Source organism: Heteronotia binoei, chromosome 4, assembly GCF_032191835.1.
Source record: "Heteronotia binoei isolate CCM8104 ecotype False Entrance Well chromosome 4, APGP_CSIRO_Hbin_v1, whole genome shotgun sequence".
Taxonomy (NCBI): Eukaryota; Metazoa; Chordata; class Lepidosauria; order Squamata; family Gekkonidae; genus Heteronotia; species Heteronotia binoei.
In genome coordinates this window covers 39,923,951-39,949,581 of record NC_083226.1, presented here as the reverse complement: position 1 = coordinate 39,949,581, position 25,631 = coordinate 39,923,951, and the positions used below count along the sequence as shown (strand labels likewise).

The window sequence follows — 25,631 nt, the reverse complement described above, 5'->3', positions numbered from 1 at the left end:
TTTGCAAAAGCATTACTTCTATGCTCAGAGGAACGTAACGAAATAGACAGTTTTGCAGAAGTGTAACTTTTTCACACACTCACTTTATATTTGCTCCCAGCACTATGCATCATATGAACTTTTTCAGATCACACGTGATTCTGGACTGTACCACTAGGTTGCGGGTGGAAAGAGATATTTCTGAATTCTCCATCATAGGAAAAAAGGTTCCCACATGCAGAAACTAGTACATCAGACAGAGGATTTCATTGCTTTTTCCTGGTGCCCTAGCTGTGCATATTTGTGGAGGTTATTGGGAAATTTAAAAACAAAAATGGCACAACACCCATTCCATTCCACCCTCTAGTGTGCAGTAGTACAGCCCAGAATTCTATCACCTCACTCTGCGCAATGTGGAAATGACTTCTTAGCCACTGTATAAGCCAGGCACTCCACATGGATTGCCTTGGCATCCAGTCTAGCGGAGTAGTGGGAGAATGGACTAGGCATCCCCAGGTTTATATCCTCAGTGGTAACATACAAGTATGAATGAGAACATGTGCCCACTTCATGTGTCACAAAATGAAAATCCAGTGTTAGGGAGCTCTACAAAGCTCAAGTGTCCCTTGTACATTTGTTTTGTTTTTAAATGTATGGGATTCTAAAAACTGAAAATCTGAGTTGTCCAGATGAGAACATGGTACCTTGCTAACAGTTCCATTCAGGCCAATGCCGCAATAAATCTTGACAGCATTAAATCTAGCACAGCATTAGATATATATTTACCTAGAGAGTAAGTGATAGAAGAGCAAGTTTCCAACAGGATTCCTGTCAACGCCTCAGGGTCCGCGTGTTCTGCTTCAAGCAGCATTAGCCTACCAAAGGGAACAGCAGCATTACACTCATGTTGTCAAACAGGGTCTAGCAAGCTTGCTCTCTGAGGGACCATCAGGATGGTAGCTGCCCATGCTCCCAGTCCAGAGCTACAATAGGCAGTTGCAGGAAGCGTGGGAATTGTCTCAGGAAACAACAGTACCTTTCCTCCACCCTTTAACTTGCCTACGTCCATTGAGGCAGATCATGGAGGAGAACCACTAATTACCAACACTGCACAGCCTTCATGGGCCTTAACTGAGGGAAAAGGTGTGTGGCCAGGATGGGATATTTGCATATCTGGACAGCAATTTTGAGACTTGCCACATAAATGTGCTGGACCCAGGAGAAGAAAATTAGTTCACAGCCAGTCAAATTGTTACTGTATGCACACTCCAATTTGTCAGTCAACTGTCTGTCCTGTCAAGCAGTTAGGAGAATTTTTTTAAAAAATGTGTATCTTGCTAAAACTAAAATCAAAGACTGCAACAGAAACTTAAGAGATTTAGACCACCTCAAAACACAGGCCCAACCCTAAGATCTTTTCTCTTTCTCTAAGGAACATCTGGTAGTAGTAACAGCTGATGGTGGAATTAGACACAGAATGCATAGGCAGCTATCCGCCATCATTAAATATACCATCATTATAAGATTGTCTTAGCACCTGAAATTGGTTTTTTAAATTTTTTTAATGTATTAGGAGTATATTGGCTTAACTGCTTTTATGTGATGTTCTATGAATATGTAAGCCTCCCTGAGCCTGCTTCAGCGGGGAGGGCAGAATATAAGTCAAATAATCAATCAATCAATCAATCAAAGAAGACCAATTGCCTTGTTAATTTAATATCTTCCCCAGTTTTCTGTCAGAGTGGTAAAACTCTTCTCCCCACTACTTGGTAGAACTGTGCAGGAGCACTGGGGAGCCTACATTCACCTGTGGACAAGCCCCTTTCAATGGCAAATGTGTAAGTTGGGGGTGGGCGAGGCACAGAAGCAGCAACAGCACCAGGCAGTCAATTTACCCTTGAAAATAAGCCTTCATTGCTTGGAGCACGCCCAGCTGTACTTTCCAGGTGCTGAGCTTCAGCCGCTCACACATGAGGTTACACAGCTCTTGTCGGTAGCAGCCTGAGGGGAAAGCAATTGTGAGACAGCCAAGTTGTCTTTCATAATTTCATCTGTATTTCCAACTTCCTTTCTTTCCTTGATGAGTATCACGCAGGGTGCAAAGATCCACACTTAATAGTTGCTATTACTCCATAACGGTGAGGAAATTGCATTCAGGTTTACCTCACAACTGTCTGGAACAATTCTATGAACACTGTTTATCCAAAAACAGCTGTCTAGGTGTAAGTGTGGCTTTTCTAACAGAGGAGTTGGCGCTTTTTAACACTTTTAGGATTGCCAGGTTCTCCCTGGTCACCAGTGGGGGATCGGGTGGCAGGTTTGCCAGATCCAGGATGGGAAACCCCTGGAGATTTGGGGTGGAGCCTGGGGTATGTAACAGGCCCTCAGTGGGGTACAATGCCAGAGTCCACTCTCCAAAGCAGCAATTTTCTCCATGGCAACTGCTCTATAGTCTATAGAATAGCTGTAATTCTGGGGAGAATTTAGTTCTTTCAGTAGTTACAACAAAGTACAAAGACAAAATTACTACTCCTTTGTTTTTGTCCCCCACTGTCCCCTCATCATGAGGACTGCAGGAGAATGGCAACATGTTGAGACAAAACAAAGCAGTCTGCAGTTCCCAATAACTAGGCTAGATCTTGAATTGCAGAATACCATTCACCAGTCAAATATCAGACTGCGACAATTCATAATAATAATAATACTAACAACAACAATACTTTAACATCCCTAAAATTAAAAAATAACCCTCAGAACACCATGAAAATAATAATGCCCATTGGGAAAAATGCAACTGTGCATCTACATAATAACTGCTACTCATAAAATCTATCACACATGGCCTTCCTTTCCTGAATAGGTCTCTTAAAAAAAAAAAAGAGGGAAAGTAGATCTTCGATCCAAAATCCACTGGCTTTTGTGGTATAAACGTACGTTGTGTTTCTGGGTTTCTAGGCCACGCTTTGCCCAAGCTCTCAAAGGCACAGAGAAGAGAGTCCATCTGGAGTTCCTTCTCATTTTCATTCTCGTCCTCGTCATCATTCTGCAGTGGACTCAGTCCCATCGTCTCAGGAGAATTCTGCAGAAATAGCAGAGGGTGTGATGTTGGGAGAGAATAGAGAGACGAGAACGGGTAGTGCTTACATTTTTCTTTCTACAGCAGCTCAGATATCCCAGCTAGAAATATCAGTTTTTCAGAGTTACTCCAGTTTAAAGTCACTGATTTTTAACAGGTTCAGACAGGTTGCTCAGACTAGAGTAACTTTCTGAAGGATTGCACCAGTGCTTATGTTACTGCTTTCAGAATGTAAAAATCACTGATAATTTAGCATATAAAATTAGATTAATGAACTTTGAAAGTTTAAAAAAAATTACTCATGCAGAAATATATACACAATGTCAGAGAAAATGAACATAAGCCAGAGCTGTGGACTGCCTTGTCCACAGAGCAGCATAATCTCAAATGGCAAAAACATTGGCCTTGGAAGCTTTGCTACCCACCAACCAGGTGTTCTGCACATTCCAGCCCTCACTTCCCTCTGGCTTTTGTATCCCTTCAGCAAGGGAGAACTAGGTGTCGCTCATTTCTCTGTAGCAGAGTGTCCATTTCACAGTCTTTCACAATTAACTGGCATTGGAAGCTGAGTGTAGTTCTGATAGACCGCCGTTATATGTTTTATTATTTTACTGTTTTAATTGTGTGAGATGTTTTAAATTCAAAAATTATGTTAGATTTTTATGTGTTGTGAGCCGCCCTGAGCCACTTCGGTGGGAAGGGCGGGATATACATTTAAATAAACTTGAAACTTTTGAGAAGAGAAATGAAAAAGTTGAGCAGGCGGGCCCAAATCAAAATGACAGGAGATTCAGGTCTCTGCCAGCAACTCCAAACAACTACATCAAACTCACCAGACAAATGGATATAGTAACCAGCAAACAAAAAAGGCCTTATATGTACCTGTTTTGTAGATGATAGCACTCTCTAGGAACAGAAACGCATCTTTAATGTCAGTGTTGTATGTACTTACAGTTTAAACAGAACAACACACCTAATTCCTAACCTGACTCCAAGATGCACAACAGAAAACCATCTAACAGGACACACAGTGATGTGGGAAATAAATCCAATGTATCCCCCATATTTGCAGAACTCCCCCCCCCCCTTTTTTTTGCTTGCTGCTGTCACATTCGACTTTTGGCAATTATGTAGGGTTTTCAGAGGTGGTTGCCATTGCCTGGCTCTGTGCAGTGATCCTCATATTCCTTGCTAGTTTCCCATTCAAATATGGATGAGGGCCAACTCTGCTTATCTTCTGAGATCTGATGAGATTGGGCTCACTTGAGCTCTTTTATGTTAGGAAGTGCTTTTTTAAAAACAAACAAACCCCAAATCAGATCAGCAACCCTGGCATTTCTGAGGCAGGGAGCAACCCAAAAATGGAACCTGAGAATGGAAAGAGGTAAGTAGAAAGGAAAAGCAGGAATGTGGAGGGGAGGGAAGACATAAGGGGGGGGGGATGAAAATAGAGCAAGCAACTGGAATGAGAGCCACCACCAGTCCCTTAAATAATGTAATCTTCTATGGTGGGATTGCAGTCAAAAATGCATAGGCAGCACTTTCAGCCCCAAGCCACTGGTGATCACCTGGGCATGGGCCCAGGGTACTGCAGGAAAGGGATGAATGAGATCTCCAATCCCCAACAGTCCTCACAAGTTCCCTGTTTGTTATTATCTAATGCTTCAGAAAACCCTGAGTTTATTTCAATGTTCCCTAAAGAGGCCAATTTTTCCAGTGTCCTCATATCTCTAATAGCAGTTCATGCAGTAATTCATAGCTTTGTTGTTAATTAAAGATGTCCCGAAACATCCAAGCTTATAAATAATAAATCTAAACCCCAGAAAATGTGTGTTAAGTGTTGTCAAGTCGCTTCTGACTTATGGGGACCCTGTGATTTAATGGCCTCCAAAACATCCTATCATTAACAGTCTTGTTCAGGTCAGCACAATAACATATATAATATTCAGGGGTGTAAGAATCGTCCATTGCCAGTGGCATAGTCAAACCAAGAAGGGTTGAAGGCTCACCTTTTTTATTATTGGAAAGATGATGTCTGCCAGCTCCTGGAACCGATTTTCCTGTGTGGTTTTCAGCACATCAGCTGTGCACCGGAGAGCCACGATCTTGTACCCAAGGTTCTCTTTGCGGCACTCCTTAAGCATAGCCTGAAGGACATCACTGATGCTGGGCTGGTCAGGAACAGCCTTGTGTAGTTCAGCACTGAAAGCACCAAGAGCACATGGAAGGGAAGTGATAATTACGAAAGCCTCTTTTGGACAGCTAATTTAATCCTTCAACTCCCCTGCTCCACATAAACAAAAATTTATAGGACAGAGTTTGCAAAACGGGTAATTGTGGGTATGTATTGTATGTGATGCTCTGTATTCTTGGTGCTTGGGAGGGGCAACACTGTGAGGACTTCTAGTGTCCTGGCCCCACTGATGGACCTCCTGAAGGCACCTGGTTTTTTTGGCCACTCTGTAACACAGAATGTTGGACTGGATGGGCCATTGGCCTGATTCAACATGGCTTCTCTTATGTTCTTATTGTATGTTCACATACATGAACTTCCTGTAACTTCTGAGTAGCGCTTGTGTGGGGGGTTGTAACTGTTTCATTAAACTGTTTATACTCATGGCCTTATACAACCAAAGTATTGATGTAAATGGCTTTAAACTTTTTTTTGGGGGGGGGGACACTTCTTTTATTTATATATGTTTAAAATACAATAAAATACTGAGTGAAGCTGCAGATAGCCACAGTAGTGCAGAGAAAAATACAAAACTGTGATTGAAGAACATGAAAGTTTGCACACTGTTTTGTGCTGTGCTGATTGGTCTTTATAAAATATTGTCCAATTTTCATTTAGAACTTCTGTGTGAGTTCACTACTCTCTCTCCTTGCTTCCCTGCAATATAAGTAAGCTTTTGTATTTCCTACTTACACTACCCCAGCACCACAGTTGCAACCTCCAGGTGGTAGCTGAGATCTTCTGGGATTATAACTGATCTCCAGACCACAGAGTTTAGTTTACCTGGAGAAAATGACTGCTTTGGAAGGTGGACTCTATGGCATTACACCCTATTGAGGTCTCGCCCCTCCCCAATCCCCACTCTCCTCAAGCTGCACCCCCAAAATTTCAAGGTATTTCCCAACTCGGAGCCATACTTCCAGCACCTGAATACATATAGCTACATTTACAATGAATCAGACCATTAGTCTACCAAAGTCAATACTGTCTCCTCTGATCAGCAGCATTTCCCCAGGATCTCAGGCAAAAGTCTTTCACATCACCTACTAGCTGATCCTTTTATAGGGAGAGGCATTGGGAACCTGAGACCTTCTGCACATAGAGCAGATGCTCTACCACTAAACCTCTCCCATCTATTTTGGTTCTTCACCACAAAGCACAGTTTGTTATTTTTTGTTTTATTTTAAAAAACGCAACATCATCCTAAGACTCGCTGCACCGGCACATGTGTGCTTGGGACAGGCTGTACTGGCAGCTATAGTAACACTACTTTACAAGCAGGACACTAATGGCACATATTTTACAAGCAGGGCACTAATGGCACATATTTTACAAGCAGGACACTAATGGCACATATTTTTAGGGAAATGTAAAATGTTTAGCAATCCTGAAGACCCTTACAGTACAATCCTAAAAGCACTTTCCTGAGGGTAAGTCTCACCCAATAGACCTTAGTAGAATTCAGTGCGGCCCCGTTTAGGATTGTTCTCAAAATATATAGTAAATAGTCTTAGTGACTTCAACTGACACAGAATGGGGCAAGTAAACTGAGGACTATACTCTCATTGCCTATTTATAGGATGCTTACTTGTGGATCACTGGAGACATTTGGCAAATACCATCCAAAACATTCCTCCTCCCTTCCTCATCTTTGTTTCAGGCATTTTCTGTTCTTTCTTACAAACTCACTACAACAAATTCACTCACCACTTTTATCTAAACCCTCTTTCTTGATTTCTTCCTCAAGCCCCAATTCTTTTTTCTTTTTGGCTTTGATTTTTCTCAGACATATCCTAGTAAGAGTTCTTTGCAATGGTTAAAGAGAGTTTATGTTTGGATCCTCCCTCCACATCCAAGAGGAACATAAAAACAGTAATGAACTCTATTCACATAGTGGGAAAAGTTTCCACACCAGGCTAGTCAAAGACAACTTCTTTACCTGCACGCACAGACGACACTGGCAATAGCTTTCAGTAACTCCTCCTAAATTTGAAACAATAATTTTGGTGAGAAATTCCTACAGCATAAAAACATTTATCTTAGACTGATACAGCAATCTACACCAGGAAAACAGCAGAATGCTGTTAGATCTGTCAGCTGCGTTCGACACAGTCGACCATCGGCTACTGACCCGCTGCCTCGCCGACGTAGGGGTTAGGGGGTTGGCTTTACAATGGCTCTCCTCCTTCCTTGAGGGTCGGGGACAAAGGGTGGCAATCGGGGGTGAGCTGTCCCAGAGGTGCACACTAGATTGTGGGGTGCCTCAGGGAGCAGTTCTCTTACCGATGCTATTTAATATCTATATGCGCCCCCTTGCCCAGATTGCCCGGAGGCATGGGCTTGGGTGTCACCAGTATGCAGATGACACCCAGCTCTATCTGCTAATGGATGGTCGGCCTGACTGCGTCCCAGGGAATTTGGACCTGGCACTGCAGGCTGTGGCAACTTGGCTAAGGCTGAGTGGGTTGAAGCTTAATCCAGCGAAGACAGAAGTCCTTTGCGTGGGTCGGGGCGCTTTGGGGAGGGAAATACCTCTCCCGGTTTTTGACACGGATCAAGAGCTTGGGAGTTCTACTGGAGCCTTCATTATCAATGGAGGCCCAGATAGCAGCCACTGCTAAGTCAGCCTTTTTTCACCTAAGGCGGGCAAGGCAGTTGGCCCCCTTCCTGGAGCGTCGGGACCTAGCAACAGTGATCCATGCAACAGTCACCTCGAGATTGGATTACTGTAATGCCCTCTACATGGGGCTGCCTCTGTGCCAAACCTGGAAGCTGCAGCTGGTGCAGAACGCGGCGGCTAGGCTGTTATTGGGGCTCCCAAAATGGGAGCACATACAGCCAGGGCTGCGCGGACTGCACTGGTTGCCAGTTACATACCGGATTCGTTACAAAGTGCTGGTTATTACCTTTAAAGCTCTATATGGCCGAGGACCTGCCTACCTGAGGGACTGTCTTTTCCCATATGAACCCCAAAGAGCACTAAGGTCAGCAGGGAAGAACCAACTGACCATCCTCAGTCCGAAGGAGGCAAAACTACAGAGCACTCTCATGTGGGCCTTCTCTATTTTGGCTCCACACCTATGGAACCAACTCCCGGAAGACGTGTGGGCCCTGCGGGACTTTGAACAGTTTTGCTGGGCCTGCAAGACCATCCTCTTTGGGATGGCCTTCACCGATTAAAAAGATAGAGGGATTTGCCTAAGTGACCTTCACCATCTGTTGAAATAGCACCAGAATGTTAATTTTATTAATTTTAGGATTTTAATTAAACTGTTAAAACTAGCTATTGTTTTTAAACATTTATTGTATAATTTACTGTATTTGATTTGATGTTGTTAGCCGCCCTGAGCCTGCTTCGGCGGGGAGGGCGGGATATAAATAAAATGATTGATTGATTGAGAATCATTCAAATATCACAGCAACATAGTTTTGAGCCCTCTTTAACTTCCGCTACACACACAAACAACGAGTGTCTTTCTTATCCCAGCTTTCTCCTCCCTGTTACCCCTTTCGCTCTCCAAACCAGATTGCTTTTCTAATTCCATCCATACAACTTTTTTCTTCTGCAGCACTGAAGATAGTTTGGAAGAAGAATCTCTCATCCCATTCTTGGGTAAATGAATAGTTTATGCAATTCCCCTTCTCCCTATTTTTGAACTACAGAAGTAACCACCTTTTCCCAAACAATCCACTTGACCATAACGGAAGCTTTACCTTTCCTGTCCATGTTCTTCCAGACAAGCCTTGCAAGAGAGCGCTGAGCACCAGGCCTAGGTGTGGAGGTACCAAGGAGCCAGACTGCTTTGCTATAGATGCCATTGCGGATGCACCTTGAGCTTTCATCTTCCAGGATTGGGATTGCAAAGCTTTCTGGGTGATGGTTATCAGCTCCTCCATATACAGTCTTATGCCACCATAGGTACCTACATACCAAATGCACAACACTTTCACTGTAGAAATTTGCAACAGGAGCAATAAAACTAGGTTCATGTTAAACTACAGTTTCAGGAGACCATCTCTGCTTTACCACAAAATCTTCAGGTGTGACACAAAGAGTGCTGGCCTCAGCAACGGACAAACAAGTGAGCTATTCCAGTTTCACTTAGAGCACCCAAAGACTGTCAGAGTCAAGAGCAAGATTCAGAAAAGACTTGTCCATTTGAGTTTAAACTGCAAAGGAAGTGATGAATTTAAGAGCTTTTCTCCTGATAGTCCACATGCAGAACCATTTACCTTGGCCAGAAATCTAGGTCTCTTGAAATATAATGACATGCAAAATGAACACATCCACCCAAATCATCGTCTATACACTATTTCCCAAGTGTACCCCCATCGGAGGATATTAAAAATCTGTGGATTGGGGCCACACTTGCACTAAACAGATGTTTCTGCAAACTTGGGGGACCCCCTAGGCTTACAGAAAAATCTGACATTAAAAAAGAACATTGGGGGGGTTGAATTACCCCCCAAATAAAAATAATTGCCTTGTCTGTATGTAGGCAGGTATATTTTAAAAACTTACAAGTTGATGTCAAATGTGCAGCACCTAATGTCAACCACATAGTTCTCCAGATCACCTTACCAGGCACATTTTCTTGCCATACTTCAGTCCACCGGTTGCCATCTTCTTTCTCACCCTTTTCTTCCTCTGGTACCTCATGCATGCCCAGGAAAGCCAGAGGCAAGACCAGTTTGGCTTGATTCTTCAGCACATCTGGGCTGTAGCGCCCAATAGCATGCACAGTTAATGCACAGGCCGTTTTATAGACTGGTTCTGAAATGTAAGAGAGAACAAGTCTGCTGACACATGATGCCTTGAAATGTTGCTTTCTTTTTAACCTCATCCACTAGTCTTGATTAGACTAAACATCACTGAACCTGCACATCTGAATGCCAGATGTAATCTGTCCTACTGAAGGCCCTGAACAATTCATCTTAGAAATTCATTTCAGCAAATTTAGAACTTAGCTTATAAGTGAAGGACAATTTACCTCCACTTTTTTCCACAAGCATTTTATTTGTTTCTATAGTTAACTGGGCAAAAAGAGAAGCCCCTTATTGCTTTTTAGGTGTGGAAGAAGGAGAAGCTAAGCAAGCTGTTCACCAGTGGAATCTTTTCATGTACCAAGTGATTTGCAACACCCATTTCTTTGAATCCTGTAAGGCAGGTCACTCTTATTCTCGACCATGCACAGCGAACTGAGCCTAGGAAACAAGTGATTTACCTAAAACTATGCACCAGAGTTTATGATTAAGCCATGAAATTCAAACACTGATATTCCTAGGTTTCAAACTTAACACCAGCTGATTGAGCATAGGAAGCTGGGCTGAATCATTTGTCTATCAAGATCAGTATTGTTTCCTCTGACTAAAAGCAGATTACTCAGCTAGAGGCTCTAGACTGTCTGGCACCCTAGGCAAGCCTAATTTCTGACGCCCCCCCCCCCCCCGCACCGATAACATCACCAAGTCACATGGGAGCACCCAATTCGGCACCCTAGGCAACATTATCCACTCCCTGATCCTTTGGGTGATGCCCGGGACTGAACCTATGAGACACATACCCTCTTTCTCCATGTACCAGTTGTTCAGCTTCTGCAGTAATTTGTCCGTGCTGCTGTCCCGTGAAGTCTTTTAAACAAAAAAATTAGTAAGAGTCAGTTTTGCAGCTCATAAAAAAAACAGAAGCAGAAGAAAGAAGTGCCGAAGTTTCACTCACTCGAACTAGGTGTCCCATGGCAAATGCAAATGCTTTTTGCACCACATTGTTGCGATCAGTGAGCCCGCTGAGCAAAGCACTCATGAGTTTACCTGCATGAAAAAAGGACATCAGGCATAAATTTATGAGTTACTAACCAGTTTTAGTTCTTTACTTACTTGGACCAAAGGGCGAATGGAATTCTAGGCCTTTGTGTTAAGCTACTGCTCTTTGTGCAAGGGTCTGAACAACAACACTGGTCAACAATGAATAATAGATTACACTTCTTTGCATACCAGCCTCTTCCCTTATTAAACTTATGGTTCTTTCCACCCAGGATGAACAGCAACTGGCCTTCCTTCTGAGCCTCTCTTTTTCCCACTCCGTTTCTCCGCTATCTCAGCTTCTACAGAGAAGTGTGCAGCTGAGGTACACAATCAAATGAGGTCTCCGCCAAAGCCCTTTGCTGTTCATGCTGTAAGAGAAGGAACCAAAAGATCTTCTGTCTGCATCAGAGCTTGGCTGAAAGTGGCCAAGGTGCCTGAAAAAGGAGGGTCATCCTTGGATCAGCGACTTAGGTTAGAGGTCAGATGGAAAGTTTTGGAGGACTAAGGTTGTCTCTTGGTTTTTATATATTGTCCCCTACTGTACAAGTAAAACAATCAATGCCCTGGCCTGGTGAAAATGTACAATAGTGGCTGCCCTGTGAAGACAATAAACAAGGTAATAGTAAAGATCTTCAATAATAATCAGGTTATATCAGACATTCACAAGCTGGCCCATAATAAAAGATAAATCTTGTTTTATATCAGGAACCAAGTTCATCTGTGCTCTGTTAAGTCGGGCTTCACCCCATGCAAAAGCATTAAAGGTAAAAAGGTAGTCCCCTGTACAAGCACCAGTCGTTTTTGACTCTGGGGTCACGTTGCTTTCACAACGTTTTCACGGCAGACTTTTTACGGGTGGTTTGCCATTGCCTTCCCCAGTCATCTACACTTTCCCCCCAGCAAGATGGGTAAGCATTAAAGGCAGCTGTAAATGAAACACAATGAAGACACCCCGTCTGCAGCCTGGAAGCCACAGAGTCAATAAGCTCATTATGATCGGTTATGGTTTGTGTCCAAAAAAATAAAAAAATAAAAATGAAGGCTGATTTGTGAAGATTGTGTTTTTCAGTCAGAAATCACTGACTGAAGCAAGTTAAGCTTCTAAACCACATTCAGAACTGCCCATTAGTGGTGGAACTTGCTGTCAAGTCATAGCAGATTTACGGCAACCCTGGAAGGTTTTCAAGGCCAGAGACATTCAGAGGTAGTTTGCCATTGCCTGTCTCTGCATAACGACCCCGGACTGTCCCATCCAAGTAGTAACCAGGGGCAGCCCATTACTCAGACTGAAAAATGCAACACCTTTAGTTGTTGGACAGAACAAGGCTATCAGAGGCCAGATAAACAGTACCAGATATTAAATGATGAAATGCATTCCCAGTAAAGGACAAAATATAAAAACAGCAAATTAAAATGCAAACAAACAAAAAAATTCTTACCTGAATATGGTGTCAAGTCTTGAGGACACTGAGTGGTCAATGATACAATTACGCTAGCACAACCACCCTGGAAAGATTTGAGAGAAGAAATCCTGTTATTAAAATTGTTCTTCTGAGGGTCAGATTTCAAGGCTTCACACTTTCCCCTGGGAGCATTCCCTATTGACTTTAGTGGGATTTACTTCAGAGAAAATATGTGTAGGTCTGGGCTGTGGGTCCCTCATTCTGTAAGCTTTCTTGGCCTAGGATCAGAAAGTGCTAGCCAGGCCCACTTGGTCAATAGGTGTTACAGAAGTGACCTATTCACATACATATGAACCTGTGGAATCTACATATAGCACAGGGTGTATTCACCATACTTTTCAGGACTCGCTTGCTTCTGGGGCCCACAATCTATATCCCACCCCCCTCCACTTCTGAGAGGAGTTCATAGATACACTGAAGGCAATTTGTACCCCTTTTTTCTGAGGGAGGGCAGAAAGAAGAGATACAAGTATTACAGGTACGCTAATAATAAACAGAGATCACACAGTCAGAACTGGAGACTATTCTGTGAGTGATTCTGCCTATGTACATTGTCCCAGAACTGCCTCCCTGGAAAAGCAGGCGTTACCTTAGTTGCGATGCCTACTCCGCTCCTGGTCAGTTCACACAGCCTAGGAACCAGCTCCCCCAGGACTGATACATCTAAATACTGCAAGCACTGCAGAGAAACAGAGGGTGAAAATTAAAGCACCGCAAAGACTGGTAACATTTTCTGTTTTTTAAAAAAGTTGAACACAAGCTGCTTGCTACCAAACTTAGGGCCAAACTAGTTGTACGGAAGCAGGGCAGAGGTAGGCCCTGGAGACATGGGACACTGCCGACCGGCTGCAGAGTACTGAAGGGACAGGGCGTGTTCGCAAGGGAGTCTGCTGCTTTTGCTCTTGCACCCAATTTTTCAAGTCACTTTGCCCTACAATGAGGAATGCACGTTTCAGAGTCTTAACTGGAACCAAAGTATCCGGGTAGGGGAAAAGCAACAGATGGAGAAGGGCTGCAACAAACGCATCCTCCTGTCCCATTTCATTGCTGCCAACTGCACCCTCTGGTGGCTGTCTCTGCAGCTGTTCAGCTGTGGTCAGGTTGCCGAGTGTAGCCTCCCCTCCAAGCCTCCCCTCCCCTCTAAGCTTGTCCCTCGGGTGTCATGGAAATACCAAAGCAGGGACCTCAGGCTTCAGCTTCAAAGACGACTTCTAAAACATCATCTGAAAAGTGCCATTTCCATAAGATGTAGTGGCCAGGGCTATTGATACCAGGCCTGAATGAACTTCCTGGATGTTTAATAGCTGCGTGACAGTGAAAGCTTCAACAAAGGTGGTATTATACAGTAACATATTAGAACAGAGATGGTATTATGTAGCAATATAGCAGAAGATGCCAAGCAACTAATTAAGGCAACAGCAAAAGAAGGCGCTTTCTGTACAGAGGTGGGCTCGTATGGATTCATCATCACTGCTGATACAGGGCAGCAGCAAATGGGCTTCCACATAAAGTCTTCCCCAAAGTTTCTCTGCTCTAGTCCTCTACTTGCAGCAACTTGCAGGAATCACCACTTGGGGGGCTTTTCAGATGTTTTAAAAATCATTATAGTATTATAACATTATAGTGATCTGTTTATCATGAATTCTTCAAATTCCCCAATTTCACTTTAAAAAATAACTCTGTAACCCAGGGGTGGCCAAACTGTGGCTCAAGAGCCACGTGTGGCTCTTTCACACATATTGTGTGGTTCTCAAAGCCCCTACTGCCCCATCAGCTGGCTTGGAGAATGCATTTGAAGTTAAAATTGCTTTCTTTCCATCTCTCCCTCTCTCCTCCCTTCCCCCATCTATTTTCCGTCCGTCCTTCCTTCCTGCCTGCCAGCTCTTGAACATCTGACATTCATGTCTTGCTGCTCTCAAACGTCTGATGATTATTCTATGTGGCTTTTATTAAGCAAGTTTGGCTGCTCCTGCTCTAACCCCTGTCATTATGGAGTTACAAGGGGGGAAAGTATCCTTCTGCAACAAAAAGGGGTTAGAAAATTACTATCTTGAAAGCTGGGAATTCAGTGAATCTGACAGGCAGATCACTACCATGTTTTAAAGCTGGAACCATTTGCTCGTTAAAAAGAACAAAAAATCTCTGATGGGGAGGGGGGGGGTGAAATCGCTTCCACAGGGGACTAGGAAGATCTGGACTTTCCCACCCATATGGGTGCCAGATGGGCTTTGCTGTGATCTTTCCTCAAACGTCACTGCAAAGATCTTGGGGGCAGGGGTGGAGGGCAGGGAAAGCAATGATGCTGTGGAGAAATGGGGAGGGGGAAGACTTCTCAACAGCCTTTCTGAAGTTTAGACCTCTAGAGTTGCCTGCTACAATAACCTGCTATAAACCCTCATAAAAGCATAGATGCTCTTGTTGTCTTTCTTATGCCTGTGACGATAGAAAAGGCATACTGTCAGAAAGGCAGGATCAGAAATATTTCAAACAAATAAAATTCTCACGAATAGGTGCCATATTAAAAAGAAAGAAGTCTGACTGGGCTTTGTTTAAAGCACCAGGGTCTTTAAATAAACAGAGCAAAAGGTGGTGGCATGCTAATTGGCTTTAGTGGGGAAAGGGCAGCAGCAGCTGCTGGAACTCTAGTGGAATTAACATACCTACTTTATACAGAGTGTTCTATATAGAAATGCTTTATAAGCTATATATAGCTACTGATTCAGTTGGTCTCTAAGTGCAGCTGGTTTGGGCACAGAAAAGACATTCAGATGCCTCGTGTAAGAGCTAGTTATTGTACTGAGATAGGTAAGGAAGAACTGCTCAGATCCTCCTTCTAAAATCTGCATTTCTTTCAACCTACAACACACAGGTCATAAAAACTCAACGCTAGACCTCAGCCTCTTTGTGAATGAGGACACAGCTGCTCAGTTCTTTAGGAAGGCCTTGGTTCCATATTCTCTGGATTAGCTACTATTGTCATCACACTACCTGAAGCCGGAAGGTTGTATGGTGCTCTTTCAGTCCTCCTGTGGTCCAGTTTTACAATGCGGAACTGACAAGGAGGAACATCTGTGCAGTACAGTTCCTCAGCCCTTCCCTTTGTTTGCAAGTAAGGGAAGCTTGCAGAGAAAGAACATCTGCTTCCTTTTCTTTGAAGATGACTTTGACTATTTCACTATTGACTATTTTTATTCCTTCTTTCTGCTGTTTTCCAGCAACAGTAGGCTCAATTTCTTCTCTTTGGTGGGGTGAATTAATCCAAACTGGTTAGTTCATGCCTCCTTTCACTCCAGGAGGTGGCGTGACCTAACCAGTTTGGATGACTTCCCCCACTGAAGGAGAAAGAAGCACTGGACGTACCTGAAGATTTCTTCCCTTCAAGTGGGGCAAAGTCATCCAAACTGGTTAGGTCCCACCTCCTGGAGCAAGAAGAGGCATGACCTAACCAGTCTGGATGACTTCCCCCACTGAAGGAGAAGCATGAATAAAAACCCCACACTCAGCTACTATCACTATCATTTGAAAGATTAAATTAAACAAAGCATTCTGTAATGGACCTTTTTGGACTAAGGAATGAGGCCCCTGCTTCCTACCATATTGATTGTTTCCATCATGAGAGAGGATTTAGCAGCACTGAGTCTTGCATAATCCATTGCAGCCTGAAAGACAAAGACACACCCAGACAAATTAGAAACTAGAGTTTAAAAGGCACCCGATGGTCAAGGTGAACCTGTTCAACAGAAAACAAGGAGGGCCGTTTCATGAATCCCTAGAGAGTCTGAGGAGTACAGATCCCAAAGATAGGATTAAAAAAAAAAGAATCAATGGGAGTTATCTCAAACCAAACACCAAGAAATGCCTGAGATTCATCTTATGCCCTTTTAAGATTCAAGAGGCATTTTGAAATAAAGCTACATGATAATATGAAGCTCTCCTCAGCTGATTTTAGAAACCCATACAATGTATTTGTATGTTGGAAAAAACTCATTACACATAACCACTGACACATACTTTTGTTTACGTATAAGGAAGCTATGAAACCACATTGCAAGGTTCAGCGGCTGCACTTACCTTCTCTTGATCTGTAGCACGAAGGCTCAAGTAGTTAAACACTTGGGGCTCCAGCACACTCAACGATTCCAACAAAGCTGGGATGAGTTTGGGAGCGTGTGGCTTAAGCATCGCCCCGGCGCTTTTACTGATCTTCACCAGGGTATTAACGCTGTAGCAGAAAGGCAGAGAAAAAAGGCAGTGGATGCATATAGCAACAAAATCATTGGCAAAAAGACTGTGAGAAGGTTTTCTCGGAAGAACAATGGAAATCAGTATGGAAAAGCTCTTTATTTAAATCAAGGTCCTCTTACATTAGAATCCAAAACTTTAAAGTCTAGTCCAGGTGGTATTACATGCTGTACAGTATGTTTTGTAGTAAATTGATTCCAAATCCAAGGTGTTGGAAAGGATGTGGGGAAATAGGCACACTAAAACATTGTTGGAGGGACTGTCCCGCAATAAAATCATTTTGGAAATCGGTGCTAAAGATTGCTATGGAAATAATAGGCTGTGATAGCCCTTTCTTACCTGAGTCGATCCTTCTTAACATGTGGAATAAGAAACCTTGTTCTAATCTGAATTTAGAACTACTCTCTATTTTATTAATGGCAGCTAAAATTAATGTGGCACAAAGTTGGAAATCTGACAAAAGTCCTAGTATTTGTCAATAGTTTAATAAAGTCTGGGATCTCTTGATTCAAGATAAATTGGCATCCTGCATTTTGAAATATGAAAATCCATTATTAGCAGATACCTTTGTCGAAAAATGTTTGGGGTTTTTTTGCATACATAAATGAAAAACCATCATCCAGTTCATCTATTCCAACTAAATATCTGGACTACATTCTGTATTAACTGGATCTTCGAATATGTTGTTAAAATGTAACCTGAGCTAATGATTTCTGTATGTAATTTTTATTTATGTTTCTGTTTTTGCACTTTTTCTGTATGTTTTATAACTGAAAGTGATGTTATTTTTATATACTTAGTATTGGTTTTACTGTGCTAAAAATAATAAAAATGTGAGTTATAAAAAAAAAAAGGCAGTGGATAAAACAAAATGCAATGTAACTCTTTCCATGCACCAGGATTGCTCAAACAGAACCCCCGAGAGATTGGAACATAACATCTCTCTCAAGAACTACATGGAGCTTTGTTCATGGGTAAGGCAGCTCTGGGGTGGTGGTAATGCCAAGGGATTCCTGAGAACCTTCTCCCAAACCTCAGTGCTGCCACTGGTTCCCACTCACACTACCCTCCATGAGACAGCTTGCTTTTTCCTCACATTTGAAGCAGCCGAGCGGAACAAGAAAGCTGCTATTTGCCATGAAGCGCTGAAAAGGGGTTGGAAATAATCTCGCCACAGTAACTGTTTCAGCACCAGCTGTTAAAGCTACATGGAGACTTCTCACTATGTTCATAGGCTCCTATGTCAGTGAGTTTTAAATGCTGCACTTTGTAAAATTAATTTACTGAAACAGAGTTGAGTGAGATCACCTATTTCATCTTAGCTAGGAAAGACCATATATGGGTGAAAAAGCCTTCCTTCAGATGAATATGTCCCAGTATATGCAATTCAAACAGCTGTGGAGGCAAACAAGGAACATACCTAAGGGTTCGTACTTCAGTTACTGTACTCATCATTCCTTTATCAAGAAGGCACGGCAACAGAACAGCTATCGTCCTCTGGCCTGCAGCTCCTTTCGAAGGGTCACACATCTTCACACATACCTCAAAACATTAAAAAAAAAAAAAGATGTTCAAGTGGAACCCCCAACTTCTTGAATTAAACTTTTTTGTCCCTGTGCAATGGCTCAGATGCAGGGATTTTTTTTTGTAGCAGGAATTCCTTTGCATATTAGGCCACACACCCCTGATGTTGCCAATCCTCCTGGAGTTTACAGTACACCCTTTAAGAAGAGCCCTATAAGCTCTTGGAGGATTGGCTACATCAGGGGTGTGTGGTCTGATATGCAAAGGAGTTCCTGCTACAAAAAAACCCCTGCTCAGAAGGAATGTCAAATCACAGTTTGATGCCATGCAAATGAGCCCTGTGCTCACAAGTTTCCTCTCTCTCCTCATGGAGCTCAAGTCAATTAATAGTCTTGAATCAGGCCCACATCACCACAATCTGATATTACATTCAAATCACCAAACTAGGACTCTCCCTCCAAGTCAGGATTGCAAATCATCCTGATTAGGAGTGGATGCACAAGTAAGGGTTTGGCAAGGAGAAGGAGGGAACCTGAAAGCACAGGACTCATTCACAAACCACAGTTTGGTACTATCATTCAATTATCCTTCTAGGTTAAATTGAAGAATTACACTGGATGATAAAAATCTGGTGGTGGAAATGGAGTGGCTTTAGTTTATAAAAAGCGAATTAAAAGTTACCTTACTTAAAGTTTTCAGGGCTAATTCAGCTGCTTTTCGAACAGATTCCTAGAAAACAAAAAAGGGAAAGAAGGCATTTGGTTTTGCTTCAAATTTTCAGTCACTTTATGACAATAAAAATGTTCTCTTTCTGCTTTGCTCCAGTTTCTTACATTAAGATCTAAAAGGAACTCAAATGAAAATTAACATAAGTTAACATAAGGGTTGCCTACATACAGCTTATATAAAGTACATGTTTTCCCACCCTGTAGCACACAACAAGAAAACTAAAAAAAACTAAGTTGTTTCAAGAATAGGATTTGTATGAAGATAGAATCCTAATGTTTCTTTTACCAAGCGCCATTTCAAACTCATCAACAAGCTACTGCATAGGCACAAATCCTACTGCAATCATGTAGCTTTGTGCAAACCAAGATTTTGAGATCCTGCACCTACCAAGTATTACTCAATCCAGCAGTGTTCCCAAAGCAACCCTCAAAAATCGAGAAACATAGTATGGCAGGTTGTTTAAGACACTGAGAACCAAATGACCTGTTATGCATGAGATTCGTGACAGGATCTCCCAACAATGGAAGGATGAGAAGATGGGGCTGTTAGCTGCTTTGGGTCCCCACTGGACAGAAAAGCATAGTATACATATACAAATAAATATTTCATGCTTTCAGTTTAATACAACTCTAAATTTGATAGGCATAATGGAGCTAGGGAGGAGCATTTAACACCCCCCATGCCACTCCGCCTCTGACCTAGATTGTGCCCACCAAAACTTCTGTTAGATCTGTAAAGGGGAGGGGGATACACCCATTGACTGTATTGGAAGAAGAAAAATATCCAAGTCTTTAGTCAGGAACTGTTTTTGAAGGCCATGGCCTATTTCCTGGTGAACAACTTCCCCTATAAAAACCACTTTAATTTTTAAGTACCTTAATGTCATCTTGCACTCTAAAGAGAGTCTCCCAGATTTCTGGAAGCTTATCAATAATGTCATCCAAGGGTCTTCCTCTTAGCAAGTCATTCAGTGCTAAACAGCTGCAAAAAGAAATGTTATCATTATTATACTGTAATAATGTATAGTTGTGGATCAATCCAACAATCAAAAAAGAAATGTGGTTTTCTCAAAAGTATGTCTAGATGTTATTGTTGTATCCTCCAAACTGCTTTTGGTAAACTGGGAGTGGTAGGATAACATATCAAAGGTATAAATAAACAAAAAAAACCTTTAAATACTATGGTCTGTCAGGAGAAAATATATTTGTAGTATTAATGTTCAGTGTCAAAGTTGGAATTTTAGCTGATTTAATCTGCAGTTTCCCTCCTCCTCTACTAACCACTTTTGCAATGGGATGCAGGCATTCCAGTTAAAGAATATTTGTCTTCTCTTTTTTTTATATTGCTATCCCTTAGTTATATATTAAAACCCTTAAAAACGTAATACTGGAAAGTTGCATGTGCATTTTTAAATTTTCCCAAAATAACACTGTCTAACTACAGCAAACAATTTCATCAATACCTGGACTCTCGAATCCGCCACATGTTGCTGGTCAGGTTACTCATTAAATCATCAAGGATTTCTTTCATATATTTGTCTACCTGAAAAGAAGGAAACCAATTGTAAAATGATCACCTTCTCCAAAGCTGTAACTCAGCACTAACATATCACAAGTCAACTGCAAAGTTATGACTGCATGGAATCGTAACTCACAGATTAACTCTTCCAAAATCTTTCCACGTGAACAATAAAAGTTGACAATCTAAGAAATTCTATACAAAAAGGAGAGACCACCATGGAATAATGTGTCAACAGAAGAAACAACTCAGGGCTGCTTCTCACAATGATTTTCCTATATCAACAGTGCTTGCACATACAAAAAATTATATACTTCATATGTGGGAAATGCACATTTTGCCTTGGATATCAAAGATGGGAAGCTATAACTAATTACATGATGACACAATTAAACAGTCATGTGTGCATGACAGTACACTTGAAGCATAAAAGCTGATCATTTTCCTAGCCAGTTAGTAATACTATCATATGGAAATAGTCACGTGGCATGGATTGACGGAAGATCACGTCATCTTGCATCACGGCACCTGTTCCTAGTTCTTGTATTTCTTTTACTGATGGAACTTTAAGAGGGCCTCTCATATCCATCTATGTGATGTGTTATCAAGAGGATAATCCGGTGTTGGCATCGGCAAATCTTAACAAAAGAGTTATCCTAACTGCACTATACTGAAGCCCATCAAATTCGCTTCAAGATTTTCAGAACATCCTGGCAGACTCGTTCCAAGGGGAAAGGGGCAGTGCTCAAATTTTTTTGTTGTAACATTAGTGATTGTTCTGAACAGCTAAAAGTTGGTCACGAGTACTACAAAAACTCTCGTATTAAACATAAACTCTACTCACAGTGAAAGGTGGGGGCCCCCCTCTGGCTTTTAGCTAGGACTTGCAGGTTGCAGGTTGCAGTTCTGCAACAGCACACAAAACTTGTGGAATGTGGTATTAAGTACCCAATGTGCCATCTGGAGAATCTCAGCTATCATTTATAAAAACAAGACACGGCAGCATGTTTACATCAGCTATAAGTGTAAAGAAACAGTCAAAACTGTCTGTGCAATACTAGCTGAAAATCTCAGATACCAAAGGTGGCAGAACACGTTTTCCAATGGCTGGACACAAGGCTTCAGTGCTCTGCAACCAGTAAAACTAGGAATGAAAAATATGCAAACTATCAATTTGCTTCCTTTTGTGTAGGTGACAGAACTGCAATTTCTTGGCATAAACTTTGGGTTACCCTGGCATAGGTTTCTGATTAATTTTAACACTTGTTGTTTTTGCTGACAAGTCACAGCTGACTTATGGCAAACCTGTGGTTTTCAAGGCAAGAGATGTCCAGAAGTGGTTTCCCATTGCCTGCCTCTGCATCACAACCCAGGTGTTTCCTGGTGATCTCCCACTCAAATAGTATCCAGGACCAAACCTACTTAGCTTCTGAGATCTGATGAGATCAAGTTAGCCTGGGCTACTCAGGTGAGGACAATTTTTACATGGAATACATAAAGTATTGTCCATATTTCGTTCTAAAAGGGTTAATCGAGGGGAGGGGGTGTCAAAGAATGAAATGCAATGAGCCAGGCAACTTTTCAATATGTATATGAGCATAAGCAGATCTCATTCCTCTCCAAACAGGGTTTTCCCCCTCCTCCTTAAGAATCTCAAGCCAAGCAAAACTCTAACATGTAACTGATTGGCAACAACTCTGGAATGGAAATTCCTCTTGTTCACTTACTGCAGATTTGTCTGTTACTAGAGCATTCCAAATGCTGGTCATAGCTTGCCGAATCCCAATATTGGGGTCGAACTGGTAGCGATAGAGACGAGGAAGCAACTGAGGGAGAAAAGGAGCCAGTTGTTCCCCAGCTTTGGTGGCTATCACATTAAAACCAAAAGCTGCTCCCTGTGAAAACACAAGAATAGAAAACATTGTTCAGTTCAGACCTTTATTGGCTGAAACCAACCAATAAGAGTCTCATTTAGATTAATGTATACACATTCAACACAGATTAGATGGAAGACTGAAAATGGATGATAATTAGGAAATAACCACAGAGCCCCCATCAGTATGATGTGTAGAAAGATCTCTCTGTATATTACAGGGTCCCTGGCAGTTAATGTGTATGGGAACACACTTGAGCAATGTTCCCTCTAAGCTGTAGAGTCTTGTGAGCAGAAATTCTACTTTGTGAGTTACTGGCATTAAAGTTGTGAGCTACTGCATAAATTAGTTTGTTCTAAGGCCATTTTTCCTGAGACAAAAATGTGAGAGCTGGAGGCTAAAAATTGTGAACTAGCTCACATTAACTCAGCTTAAAGGGAACACTGCACTTGAGCATGAATCACAATGGTCTTGTTGTAAGGTCTTTGATAGGGAGGCTTTTTGGTCCTTTCCAAGTCCTTAGATTCTGTGAGGATGTGATTGAGACCACCATTCAGAAACAAGAGGTCAAATGCCATCAAAGTGACTCTGAATACACACATTCTGTCGGCTCCCACAAAGGAACCCTGTGAACTGGGATGGGGTGGGGATTTTTGCCCATTTTGTGGCAGACCTCCAGTTGTTCCAGGGCAGGGGTATATGTGTTCATTTGTTACCCAAGCATAGCAATTTGAGCTAAAGCAGAAATGGAGAGGCAAAGGAAGTCACAGTCCAGGTACAGAAATCCTTTCCCATCCATGGTAATCTTCCATGGGATCCAGCCCTCTACACTGCTCTTGTTTGGTTCATTCTGCCATTCTGCAACAGCTACAGAAGCATTACCTTCCGAGAGTTCCACATTGCATGATGATTGGCCAAATTCATGAATTTGTACACCAAGTCTGGTTGATTGAGGTCACTAGCAAGCGAACATAGCTCCTGGTAAGTAGAGAGACCCTGGCTTGGGAAAACAGAGACAAAAGTGGATTTAATTTTTGCAGGGACAACTTGCGGGATGGGGAATGGAATATGCATTTATTACAGACTGTATCCAAGTAATCTTCTGGACATGTTATGTGGAGGGCTCCGTTATAACAGTTCCACAATAGCATGGCATTTTACCCAAATGCTAATAGGGGGAAATCCACAATAAAATCTGCTGAAAAAAACAAAAGTTTCAGAATGTGCAGAATTGTTGCTTGAGAAAAGGATCCAGAAAGGATTCTCCAAACAGTTAATCAAAACATGTGATTCAATCAATGAGCTTACCCATCTGGAGTTTTACCAAGACCAGATCCCTGGAACACCACAGTTTCCCCGGTCACTTCATGCTTGACTCTAAGAAAGAAAGAAAGAAACATGCTTTCTTGTGCAAAATCCTGAAAGTCAGTGACTTGACGATTCTTGATAAACATAAAGTTACCATTCGTCCCTGCTCTTACAGACCAGGTGTCTACTGATATATTTTAGAGCACTGCCCAACAAACCTTTGTATTTAAAGAGGTTATGTCCAAAGTTCTGCCTCTTAAATGGCTTCAACCACTCCCTGCACACCTCCTAAGCATAGACCCCACAAACAAGAAATGTAGATACCTTTTGCCAGTCATTAGAGTATCAACAAGTGTGGTGACCAGTTCCTGTTGATCATCTTCACTCCCAAGTTCATATATCAAACCAAGCCCCTTCGAAGCAACATCTTGGCTAAGTTCTAAAAGAAACATACCAGAAAACCTGTCAAGTACTAATAAGAAATGGCAATATGTTTAATTATTATTAATGACTGAATTCATAACTGGTTCAAGAACCAGGGTTCTAAAAATACAGAAACTCTTGAAACAAGCTCAGATAATTTAAAGGCAGCTACAACAGCCTTCAGTTCTTTCTGGAAAACTCAAAATTTAACAATCTACAGCATCTTTCTAGAACTGGCTAGGTGCAGCCTCCAGAGCAGGGAACTGCTAAAGAGAAGGGCTGAAATGAAATGAACTATAAACCAGGGACAGATATAACAGAGAGCAAATTATTCAAGTGTTCTTCATCAGCCAAAATGGAAAGGCACAGAAGTGGAACACAGAAATACACTGCTTAAAACATGAACATGTTGTAGTCACTTCTGAAAGTGGCCTCTGCAGAAAATGTTAGTTCTCAAACAGAAAATCCATAAACCAGCTAGTGGAAAAAGCACAACCTGCTATTATGAAACAATAAACTGGTGGTATCATCCCTTCAAAGTCCATTGAAGTTAATGGGCTTAGAAAGTTTTAACTCTTGCTTAGGATGCCCTATATATGTCAGAAACCAAAGTTTCATATGTGTTTGTTTAGGTTACTTTTGGCCCACTTTTCTCCATACTAAGGTCAGGTTTCCTCTTCTTTCAATGAAGAAGTTCTTAGAACTACCCTTCTAACCCTTTCAGAGAATTCCCTTTCTCATAGAATATAATGGAAGCAGAATCCTAGACAATCATAGCACAGGAGAAGCATAAATATGACATGAAGTTTTTGAAATTTTACACCTGATGGGATAAGACAGTTTTCTATTTTATACTTGGATGTTCAACCAGGTGATTGGGAGCAGCAAAAAATTTCAAAGCATCTTTGACTGTGTTAACAATCCCCCTCCCTCACCATGCTATAGCATGACTTTGGCGATCGGTTAAGGTCTCTGTTTCACACACTGACCCAACAAAAGTGATTGTCTATTTAACTCTCTTTAGTCGATGAAAACAGTATGTCAGTATTGATACTTCTCCCCCTCATGACAAATTAAAACACAGAATATTGTTATTTGAATAGCTAATTCTTCAAAACCACATTTTACTTAGGATAACTAATGCTCAGCAGGAACCATTAATGTTACAGTGGCTGCTTTAATTTATTGTACTGCTAGATGTCAAACATGTTTCATTTTATGTGGGAATGAAATATGTGATGGCTGAATTTGAGAATAAAATTTTTAAACAATTATTGGATCAGCTTTGGATAAAACCTGTAACCAGGAGAAATTTCGAATTTGAATTCCAGTAACACCTAAATCTGTATCACTGAATTCAATATTAAACTTCACAAGCTTCAAAATAAGTTCAAACTGAAATTAAAATAATAACTAACTGCATTAAAAGTCCCCTTTTCTTCCATCTTTGATACTTA

The 25,631-nt window shown here is 41.7% G+C and overlaps 1 protein-coding gene across 1 annotated transcript in view; it reads right to left on the bottom strand.

The window, feature by feature from the left end:
* The window catches only part of ECPAS (Ecm29 proteasome adaptor and scaffold), a 103,394-nt gene that overhangs the window by 11,433 nt on the left and 66,330 nt on the right, over positions 1–25,631 (bottom strand). The window contains exons 28-48 of the mRNA XM_060237156.1: positions 24,076–24,190; positions 23,752–23,820; positions 23,326–23,443; positions 22,297–22,464; positions 20,514–20,593; positions 19,927–20,032; positions 19,004–19,051; positions 18,219–18,340; positions 16,628–16,778; positions 16,150–16,215; positions 13,146–13,235; positions 12,533–12,599; positions 11,008–11,099; positions 10,853–10,919; positions 9,871–10,062; positions 9,003–9,211; positions 7,228–7,271; positions 5,065–5,257; positions 2,914–3,058; positions 1,875–1,980; positions 766–854 (exon numbers count right to left, since the gene is read on the bottom strand). Of these exons, the coding sequence (XP_060093139.1) occupies positions 766–854; positions 1,875–1,980; positions 2,914–3,058; positions 5,065–5,257; positions 7,228–7,271; positions 9,003–9,211; positions 9,871–10,062; positions 10,853–10,919; positions 11,008–11,099; positions 12,533–12,599; positions 13,146–13,235; positions 16,150–16,215; positions 16,628–16,778; positions 18,219–18,340; positions 19,004–19,051; positions 19,927–20,032; positions 20,514–20,593; positions 22,297–22,464; positions 23,326–23,443; positions 23,752–23,820; positions 24,076–24,190 (2,337 nt within the window). The remainder of the gene's footprint in view (positions 1–765; positions 855–1,874; positions 1,981–2,913; positions 3,059–5,064; positions 5,258–7,227; positions 7,272–9,002; positions 9,212–9,870; positions 10,063–10,852; positions 10,920–11,007; positions 11,100–12,532; positions 12,600–13,145; positions 13,236–16,149; positions 16,216–16,627; positions 16,779–18,218; positions 18,341–19,003; positions 19,052–19,926; positions 20,033–20,513; positions 20,594–22,296; positions 22,465–23,325; positions 23,444–23,751; positions 23,821–24,075; positions 24,191–25,631) is intronic.